Here is an 11,227-nt window from a genome sequence, read left to right as displayed (position 1 = left end):
AAAGACCAAACCAGTTTTGACTCGGATGAGCTTTTTGACCCCTCGTCCAATGACAGTGGAGAGGAATATGTACCTGGGACTAGTGAGGACTCTGATGGTACAGAAACCAGTGAAGTCCTTGATCTAGTTGACCCCAGAGAGAAGATGCTGGATAGCCGGAACATTTTAAATGTGGATGATATTGGAGATTCATGTCCCTCTCCACCAGAAGAAAGTGTCTCCTCACAGCAGGACAGAGGGCGCTCACCAAGAAGAAGAAGAAGAAGTAGCTCCGCTTCGATGCGTAAACGGCAACGTGTATTTAATGCTTCCTGCCATATAACATCCTCCAGTCATGCCCACTCATCACAACAGAGGGACGTGGCAGACACTGATGACCTGTCAAAAAGCTCAACGCTCGCCCCAGATCAATGTCTTCCTGACAGTACCTCCTCACCTCTTACTGATGGAGTTTCTGATGGTTTACTTTCCATCCCAGCTACCTGTAAGAAGGGGAATGGGTCCAGACTCTACAACAAAAAACAGTATTGTTTGTACTGTAAGTTGGGTGTTTTAAAGCTTGCAAGACATTTGGAGCGAGCCCATCCACTTGAGCCAGAGGTTGTGCAGGCTATGTCCTTCCCTAAATGCTCGAAAGAAAGAAAAATGCATCTGGAACACATACGAAATAGAGGCAACTTCGCACACAATGTGGAGGTTATGAATTCAGGTGTTGGAAGTCTTGTTCCTCGTAAACAACCAAGACAGGATTCCAAAGCTGGGGATTTTCTTCATTGTGCATACTGCCAAGGCTTTTTTGCAAGGAAACTCCTCTGGCGTCACGTAAAGGCCTGCAAGTTTAAGCCTCAAGTTCCACACAAACCACAGCCCGGGAAAACTCGTGTCCAGGCTCTATGTGCATTTACTGTACCTCCACCTCCTGGTGTCAAACATGACTTGTGGAAACTTTTGAACAAGATGACACAAGATGAAGTTTATACAGCAGTCAACTCTGACCGCTGTATTTTAGAATATGGAGACCATCTGTATAACCGACTTGGACATGACCCAGGCAAACATGAGTACATTAGGCAGAAGTTGAGAGAGCTCGGAAGGCTTCTGATATGCTCAAGAAAAACCACATCCATGAAGACCATACGGGACCACATCAGACCTGCCAACTTCATGCAAGTTGTTGAAGCAGTGAAGCAGGTGGCCGGTTATGACAGTGAAACCAGTACCTACAAGACCCCAAGCCTTGCTCTCAAAATCGGACATAGCTTAACAAAGGTTTCGCTACTTGTTGAAAGCAGGGCGAATGTTCAGAACGACCACGGTGCTGCGAAAGAAGCCCGATCATTCCGCATGGTATACAATACCCGCTGGAATGAAATGATATCTGCAGCATCACTGAGAACTCTGCAGGAGTCCAGGTGGAACACCCCTCTGCTGCTTCCATTTACTAAAGATGTCCAGACTCTCCACTCATATTTAGACGAGCAACATCAGCAGACTCACGCAAAACTGTCCACTGAGACATCTCCAGAGTTATGGTCACATCTGGCAAAGATCACTTTAACCCAAGTCATCCTGTTTAACCGACGAAGAGCAGGTGAAGTTTCCAAAATGCCCCTGTCTGCGTTTTTGTCGAACAGTCAGTCAAATCCTGAGGATGATGTTAATGAAGCTTTGTCTGCTGTGGAGAAGAAGCTGTGCCAACACTTTAGGAGGGTGGAGATCAGAGGAAAAAGAGGTAGAAAGGTGCCTGTGTTGTTGACCCCATCTATGCAGCAAGCTTTGGATCTACTTGTCAGAAAACGACAGGGTTGTGGGGTTCCTAAGGAGAACAAATATCTGTTTGGACGACCACATGCCTTAACCTGCTACCGTGGGTCTGACTGTCTCCGGCATTTTGCCAAGATCTGCGGAGCAAAAAGTCCAGAAAGCCTGACATCAACAAAGCTCCGCAAACAAACTGGAACTCTATCGCAAGTCCTGAACCTCAGCAATACTGAGCTGGATCAATTGGCAGATTTCCTTGGGCATGACATCAGGGTCCACCGGCAGTTCTACAGACTTCCTGAGGGCACACTGCAGCTCGCTAAGGTTAGCAAAGTACTTATGGCCCTGGAGAAAGGACGACTGGCAGAATTCAAGGGCAAGACCCTTGATGAGATCAACATTGACCCTCAGGGTACTATATCCCTCTCTTTAATGCCTGTACATAAAAGAACTCTTTTCCTAAAGTATTTTGTACATGTTAAAGGGCATTAATGCAACAATTTATAATCATTTGATGTTCAATAATGGTCATTCCTTTCCCCTCAATTCCCCACAGAGAATGTGCACCCAGACAGTGACGCAGAGGAAGCATGCGAGTCAGACTCTCCAGGTGTGTACTGTGATAAGATTTCAGACATGATCATTTATATTTATTTTAGGATATCTGTAACCCCTGTAAGCAGATGAAGTGGGGTTAAGCCGTGTGCTCCGAGGTCCTTCAACTGCCAGGTTCAAAGTGACTTGTAAGCGGTGTAAGTAAGCAGATGGCAGCTCTCCAGAATCCTGAAAAGTATCCATGAATTTAGCCTACAACTCCTCCCCGTCCTGTACCGTGCCATACGCAGAGTCAAGCTGCTGTAGATAGATGTTAGGGAGAGTATCTGGACTTTAATGTTTGATCATATCTGCTGCTGGTGGCAAAAGACTCTCCAAGATCTTCCTTAAACGTTGCATATCAGACACAGCAGGATCCTTCATCAATAAATCCACACTGGAACGCCAGGTATCAAAATCTGCTGAATGTGTAGGTCGAGGGGTTTTGCCAAAGAAAACACGCAGCTTTTGAGAGGAGAAGGAATGACTTGTGTGAGCCTTACTTTTAACAATATGCTCAACAACATACCCTTGAACATCCGGGGGATTCAGTTCATTAGCAGAGAGAGTCGAGAGAGAGGGTCGAGAGGGTTGTGAGGGAGACTGAGCCACTTTACTTGTGCTGGGAGGAGTTTGGCCTGTTTGTAGTGCAGAGACTGCTTCTGTCAGAGACATGGGTGCAGGTGAGGTTTTAATTCTTGAGACATCAGGTTGAAGGTCAGCTACTGTGTCACCAATCTGAGCCATCATATCCTTCAGAACATGAGCATAGTCTTGACCAGTTGCTTTAGCCAGTAGTTGCACGTCTGAAAGGTAAGTCTGAGTCTTTGTGGTGCCCACTTAGCTTGCGTAAAGGTCAGACAACGCAGAGATTGTGTATTTAAGCGCACCGCTCGCAGTACTGAACGTATATGGTAAAGGTAACGCAGCAACGGCAGCAGTGGTATCAAACTCGACAATAAGATAGCCGAAAAAATCAGTCTTTATTATCTACTTTAAGTATTCGGCTAATAGGCCCAAAAAATCTACCACCTCTTCATCAGCTTCAGTACCAGTGGCTTTATCAACCAACACAGCATGTGAAATGACAATCTGAAGCTTTTCAAAAACCTTCATGTTGACTTTGTTCATTAAATACTGTTCAACAACCTCCTGGCTAGCTCGCCAAAAATGTAGCACTCAGATTATAGTTAATTAGTAGTTGGACTTGAGTGAATAATAGTTGTATTGGGCTAGTATCAGAAAACTTAGAGTTCGCTCATGGAGGCTGAGGACCAGTTTAATAAACACAAAAACCCCAGGGTTGAATGCACTTGAGAAAATTTTATACAGTGGAAAAGGTGGGTGATTATTTACAAATATACACAAGTTTGACCATGACCAAATTGACATCATCAATCATGAATGACAGGAAAACAAACACAATTCATCAACCAAATCAAAATGTTCACGTTATGGATCCATGAGAAAAGGGAATCAGTGTAAATTCATGAGCCTTTTGGTTTAAGAATCAGTTTGAGTGGACAGTCTATCGCTGCAGAAATCAGTTGAGTGTGTGATATGATTAAAATCCATGAGGAGAGTCTGCTGATTATGAGTGTGAAATGAGTGCATGGGGCTTGGGCTTAACGCCTCCTACCACACAGGTGGAACTGATGATGATGAATGTCTTTCATAGAGATTCTGGGTAGCTCGCCATCCAACTGAAGATCCAGGATCAAAATCAAAGGTAAAAGAAGGGAGAGAAAAAAACGGACCTAACGTTCAACCAGTTAGAGAAACTCCGTGACCGACCTCGCGACTTCCGCGTTCCATCTGCTGCAGATATTTTACAACATAAGGCAGTGGCAACACAGAATATCTGTTTGAAAGTTTTAGTTAACTACTGACCTGCTGCAGCCCACTCCAGCGCTTACCCCAAGCTTCCCCGACAGACTATGTCACGTGAGCTCCCCAAACTACCGCGAGACAGCGCCGAAAACCTCGCGAGAACCCAAAAGAACTCGGAGCATATGGCTTAACCCCACTTCATGTGCTTACAGGGGTTACATATCCATTAAAGATTCATTTACTTATTTAAACTAAACTTGTCAGAAAATGAACACTGTGACATAAATCAGCATGAAATAACTGACTATAATGACAAACATACATTTGACTTTACACTTTGACCCATGTCATGTCTGTTAACACAAGGTGGCAGCTTTAGAAGCTGTGCTTGTGACAGTCGGGGAAAGAGAGGGCTTTTTGTATTTCTTTGGGGCTGTGCTGTTGTCCTTCACTTATTCACTTGGAATTTGGGTTTGGTTTGACAGTAGGCCTGTTTATGTTAAGCTATATATTGATTTCATTGTTTCGACCCATCTTATAGTTTCAAGAGCTATTTGGGTCACAAATTTTAGGTTAAAGAAATGTACTGATATATCATAAATGTTGTGAATAGCAAATGAATATTTTAGGATTAGGGATGCAACAGTATTGTAAATATGGTAGTATCAAAATTCTCACTACAAGAGTGAAATGTGACAGAGAACAACATTGACACAAGGAGGCAGCTTTAGAAGCTGTACCCTCCTCTGAGAGTAGAGCCACGCTAACCAAACAGAAGCAGCTGTAACGGTAACTCGTGGTGTAGATCTTCATGTGTTTCTGCAGCTCTACCTGCTTCAAAGTGTGCTAAAGCAAGGTTTTCTGAAGTCAGCACCATGTAGGATTAACGACTGTAGCTGTGACTTGAAGCTAAATGAACTGTATATATTTCAAAGGGCATATTGCAGGTTAAAGACAACTTTTAAGAAATAGAGAAATAACCTAAAAGTAATATTTGGAAAGAAATCCTTGATTTAAAGTGATACTCCGGGATGGAACAAGTTGGGTCCTATCACAAGGTTTAGGGCAGAAATGACCCCTACAGCAGTGTTTTTGTGCAGCAGAAGCCCAGAGCGCTCGCACCCCCTCCCTGCTCCTCTGCCGGTTTCTTCTGCACTCAGACGGGGCCATATTTTACTTGACCAAAAACACAAATAAACAGACTCCCACCGAAAAAATCTGATATCGGTCTGCATTCACGCTTTATTTAGAGAATTTTCAGCGCGTTACTTTCACACAAAAACACCGCTAAATAAGGCTCTAGTTCTCATCATGTCTCTTCGTCCTGGCAGACTACCTGCGTTTGTTTATATCTGGCACACCGCGCGCGGACTGATACACTAAGCAGCGAGAGCCTCGTAGCCAGCTGTGGCTTTGCAGCGGAGGAAGCACTGTTTTACTACACGATGAGCTGTAACACGCTGAAAATTCTCTAAATAAAGCGTGAATGCAGACCGATATCAGATTTTTTTGGTGGCAGTCCGTTTATTTGTGTTTTTGGTCAAGTAAAATTTGGCCCCGTCTGAGGGCAGAGGAAACCGGCAGACAAGCAGGGAGGGGGTGTTTGGTGCGAGCGCTCTGGTCTTCTACTGCACAAAGTCACTGCTGTAGGGGTTATTTCTGCCCTAAACCTTGTGATAGGACCCAACTTGTTCCATCCCGGAGTATCACTTTAATACAACACAGGATTTCCTGGAGACATCTTTGTCCTTTTTTTTTTTTTTTTACTTCTGCATTAAAAACTATAATTTGAATGTGACGTCACAGAGGGGAGTCCCTCTTATTCTGCCTCTGTCCAATATTAAATAAACAAGAATCCGACTGTCACTCCTGTCAATTAAGAAGAAGAAAATTGGTATTCTGATACATATGATGTTCCTCAGGGTTATATTTATGAGCCTGTTAGGAAAGATGGAGAGCAGGAACAGGGCAGGATGAGGAGGAATAACATCCAAAGGAGAGCTGTGGAGTTGTGGTGTGAGGCGAACCAGAGGAGAACGGAGCAGGTGTCCTGGTGAGTGAGCGCTGTTAGCTAGTGCTGTGTTCTCATCAGCGTATGTAAAGTTTGAGATCAAATACACTGACTTCAAATAAAGTTAACAAGTAGTACATGTATATGCTAATCATAAAGCAACGAGCTTGAATTTTCATGATAAAGCCCACAGAAAGAAAGACAGATAAATCTATTTCAGAGGTCTATCCACTAATCCAGAGTTAGAAACCAAGATGGTGCCCAGATCACATTTCCAGCGGATTGAAACTCAGGCTGAATCACTGACAAATCCTTGTTTACGTCAGTCATGGAGAGCTGGGCGAGAGGCTGCTGCCGCTGGGTAACTGTCAGTTGTCTGTATTGACAGAGCAGCTGCCGCTTCAGTCTCACCTGGACCTGGCTCTGGTATCCCATCCTGAACTCCATCCACAGACTGTATAAAACGGACTCCATTATATTGCCTGGCAAAAAATCTTCCTGTTGTTTTTTTGTAATTGATGCTGAAACAAAGTTCCGTCTTGTCCCCTGCACAAAATGAATACGACCACAAAAGCTGACTCCATCGAGTCTGAAAAAAGGTGGATTTGATATCCTGTTAAAGAGCATATTGCAGGACTCGTGTCCCTTCACTCTGCTTTAGGCTGATGTGGATAACAGGTGGTAGTAAGTGAGAGCGGAATTTTGAAGTCTGTTTTATTGTAATTTATTAATTAATTTGACCATTCATTAAGATAATTAAATACTACATTTGTGTTGGATGCAGAAAAACTATCTTAACAGGACATGAAGTCCACTTTTTCCAAAATAGGAAGATGAATGGAGTTAGCTTTGTGCTCAGATTCATTTTGTACAGGTAAAAAGACAGGACTCTGCATTGGTCACTAAAACAACGCGGTCGTCTGTGGTGATTATTTTAGAGAGAAAGATTATGAGCCTGATGATATGATGGAGTTCAGGATGAGATATCAGAGCCAGGTTTGGATGAGACTGACACAGTGCTGTCCCGTCACAGCTGCAGGTTCGCCGGTGTTACGGCCAACCTGCAGCTGCAGCAACTGCCTGACCGCGAGCCCGGCTCTCCGGTGGCAGACAACGTAAACACGGATTTGTCAGAGATTCAGCCTGAGATTCAACCCGACAGAAATGTGAGCTAACGTAAGCACCGTAGATAAGTCTGGATTTGTTTTCCGACACTGGATCAGTGGACAGACCTCTAATAGACCTCTCTGTCTGTCTCTCTATGGCTCTGTTAAAAGAGCCCAACGCTGCTTTGTGATCAGTTACTACTTATTTTAAGTTAACAGATCTGACTTCAAACGTTAAACCTGCTGATGTGAACACAGCTTTAGTCTTCATATCACTAGCAAACAGCGCTCACTCACCGAGACACCTGCTCTGTTCTCCTCTGCTTCTCCTCACACCACAACTCCTCTGCTCTCCTATGGCCGTTATTCCTCCTAATTCTGCGCTTTTTTCTTGATCTTTACTTGGCTAAAAGGGTCATAATAATAAGCCTGAGGACCATATCGTGACGTCACTTTCAAATCCTGGTTTTTAAGAAGTAAGAAAATCTGAACTAAAATGTCTCCAGGAGACTCTGGGGTTTATTATTTTCGGAATTTCTTTCAGGATAGAGTTCTTAGTTATTTTACTATAAACTTCTTAACAGTTATCTTTAACCTGCAATATGCCTTTTAAGCAGTATTTATTCATCCATCTTTTAAAATGCACCTTAATCACCTTAATACATGGTTAAATTAAATGATACTTTGGAAGAAACACAATACACATAAACCGATCTCACTCACTACCACCTATTATTCACATTGCTTAAAGGCGGAGGGAGGGAATGTGAGGCCCCTTTGCTGACACGATATTGGAAAAAAAGGGGCGTTTTAAACAGCTATATTGAAAAAAAAATTGACAGAAAATAAAGAATGCTAACAAGGGGGGGGAGAGAAATAGACATATCTTGGTTATACAGTGTTGTGTTCAATTACATTAAGTGTATTTATCCATGATATTCCTGGCTATTCATTTTACACTCTGACATTTTTTTCAAAGTCATGATTTTTTTGACAATACCCCAGTAATACCATTACTTTGGCCTGAGATTTTGACATCTTAACATCCCCATTTAGAAATACTATACAGTTTTTCCACAACTAGTGTTTTACACTAATATTAAAATGTGTGAAGGATATTTGTTGATGATGGAGTGGATCATTTTTTCTTTTCTATTTGTTTTTAGTGAGTCAGGCAACAACTCGCCAGAGGAGAGAAGATGAGGAGTCAGATGGGGACCTGAGCGATTCCTCAGGTCCACTAACTCCACCACAGCGGAGCAGAAAACGTCAGTTGTACTGTCTGTTAACCATGTATAATATATATGTATGTCCAAAGTATAATACACTTCAAAAGTAGTGGTATTGTTAAGGAATCGGATCGCTGAGGATAATGGGATCATTGATGACAACAATCCCCATCCCTGCTATTTTGTAGCTATTTGCTTTAGTTGAGATGGTAGGCACAGAGCTCAACCTTTGTAACAGTAATAGAGTCAACATGTTTTTCTGTGTTGTTGATCGTTCATAGACTTGTGCTCCTTAAATATAATTTCGAGAACTATTCTAGAAACAAAACATGTTTATCATTGTTTTCAATCATTTTGCAGCTCGCCAGCCTCACCTGAAAAGGACCTGGAAGAAGGAGGAGGTCCTTGCTGTTGAGAGACACATGATGTCTTTCATTACATCTTGCCGTGTTCCCGGTAAAAGCGAATGTGAAAAGTGCCTCCAACAGGAAAAAGTTGCCCTCAGGAACAGAAATTGGCTGGCTGTTAAGTTCTATATTAAGAATAGAATTACATCTCTTAAAAAAAATATGTAGTGACCCTTTTTTTGAGATCTAAAGTGTTCCATTTGCAAATGACTCTTTGTTAGAATTATGATCTCAAGGACCTCTTCAGAATTTTTGATTTTGACAATTGTTGCGAGGTGTTTTTTTTTTTTTTTCTTTGAGAATAAGTCCATCTTTTTCTAGTTTTCAAGTTATTCAAGTCGGCTTTTTTTTTCGGATAAGGTTGACCATGTGTGGTCAGTTATCTGTTACCTGAGATTCTTCATGTTGCATTAAACTCAGCAGTTACCATGATACCGCAACAAGAGTGGTCTAATCATTTTTTCCGTAGTTGTAGATAATCTAAAGCATCTTGTGCTGACATTTCAGCGAAAGAGGCTTCTATAAGAGAGACTTTATTTGACTTTATCTTATATTATATGAATGATGATAATATCATGTGGTATCATGATTAATGTCATTTCTTATAGGAACTTTTGGTCTCAGTTCTGACCTTAAATGTTGATGTGATATGTTGAATTGTTGTATGTTTGAATTACTCACTGCGTTATCATAATCATTAGTGTAAAAAGGAAAGAGACTAAACTGTAAATTAATTGCTTTCAGTTTGAACACAAGTCCTTTAAACAACAGAAATCCTACCAGTAGCATCTCTCAGTGAATCCAGAGCAGAATCCTTCACCTCCTGCCTCAGTGTCTGAAGGTCCAGGTGTTGAGGATTCACTTATTGCGTGCTGGTTCTCCCTCTCCATCAGGCTGTTGTGGCTCAGAAGGGTTAACAGCTACCTAGTACCAGCAGCTGGACTGAAAGAAATGTGACTTAACATGGCAGAGTTTTTGAGTGGCTCCACAAAGTGAGTTTGACCTAACTTTGTGTAAAGTGGTACCCAGAAAGTGAGAAAAACCTTAGTGTGTATATTTAGACCCCAAATGTGACTGAATACCTGACAGGTCCCCAGATGACTGCTTCTGGTCTGGTCAGGGACCTTTACTTTGTCTGATTGAAAATTTGAAGTGATAACTGTGCTAATGTGCATCCCAGGATGTTGCCTGATTTTTTTCAAGGCTGTACAACCTTCAGAAAGGGTGGTTCCCAGAATGGATGATCTGTACAGGTAACCTCACAATAGCACAAAAACAAGGCTGTGTGTGTGTGTGTGTGTGTGTGTGTGTGTGTTCCTATCTGTGTGTGCATTATAAGTGACAAAAGTGGTTTGCGTCCCTGAAATCCTTCTCTGGTGCCAATTTGCTGGTTTGATGTTTGAAAGGGTTTTGTTTAGTTTGTAACAAGAAGAATTGGACAGGATTTGAAGCACAAATGCCAAAAAAGTGTCATCATTTCCTTACAGCTTTACTAAACATAGCACTGGCATTATCAGGCAGCTCAGTACACCAGCCACAAGGCATGAAAACCCATGTATGACCTATGTCATACATGGGTCAGAAAAGGACCTTTCAAAGACCTGTTTGTGATAAAAAAGGTTGTTTTTTTTTTAGTAATTGAAAAGAGAAAGTTGTTCTGTGCAATGTTGTGGATGACATTTAAATCAGTTGATCTCTGTGAGTTCTTTGGTTGACAAACATTAGTTGTAAACTCACCTACACAGTCACAATGAGCACTGTGCCATGCTAACATTGGTATCATGATGAAAGTGGTGCCGCTCAGTTACTTAGGAAGTTGAGCTTCAATAGTGAAACCGACTTTATTGGCCATTTCTACGATGTATGCTTTTTGGGGGCATAAAGTCAGGAAACTGACACTTTGATAAAGTTCTGGAGACTTCACTCTCATCAGATATAAAAACACTGACGTGTGGCCTGAGACCAAACTAAACCCAAACATCCAGTGATAGAGAAAAAAAGAGTTGTGGAAAATGGCAATAATAGGTGTTTAATTTGAACTGTATTTTCGGTTTGTATTTATTGACTCAGATGTATGCAACACTTTTTTTTCTGGACATATTTGTTGTTGTTATTAAGCCCTAACTGCTACAGCTTGAGGCAAACACTGACCTTTAATAACACTGTTCAGTCTTTCTGCACCACACAGCTCCCTCTTGAGATACCTACCTCTTTATACCAACATGTCACTGTCAAAGATGAATGTTTCGAGCAGCAAATTCATCATCGCTGAAGAAATCATTCACATGT

At 41.9% G+C, this 11,227-nt stretch overlaps 1 protein-coding gene across 1 annotated transcript; it reads left to right on the top strand.

Annotated features, from left to right (window-relative positions):
* Positions 1-472: 472 nt before the first annotated feature.
* Positions 473-9,106, top strand: LOC141784770 (uncharacterized). The gene is made up of 4 exons (XM_074662631.1): positions 473-2,173; positions 2,318-2,371; positions 8,469-8,570; positions 8,892-9,106. Exons 1-4 carry the CDS (start codon positions 613-615, stop codon positions 9,104-9,106), a joined length of 1,932 nt encoding a protein of 643 aa, XP_074518732.1. The 5' UTR covers positions 473-612.
* The last annotated feature ends 2,121 nt before the right edge of the window (positions 9,107-11,227 follow it).

This window comes from Halichoeres trimaculatus, unplaced genomic scaffold (assembly GCF_033239565.1).
Source record: "Halichoeres trimaculatus isolate MK-OKI-2021-1 unplaced genomic scaffold, fHalTri1.1 fHalTri1_scaffold_2, whole genome shotgun sequence".
In the NCBI taxonomy this organism is placed as follows: Eukaryota; Metazoa; Chordata; class Actinopteri; order Labriformes; family Labridae; genus Halichoeres; species Halichoeres trimaculatus.
The sequence above is the reverse complement of the archived record's forward strand: the minus strand, read 5'-3'. Positions and strand labels throughout refer to the sequence as shown.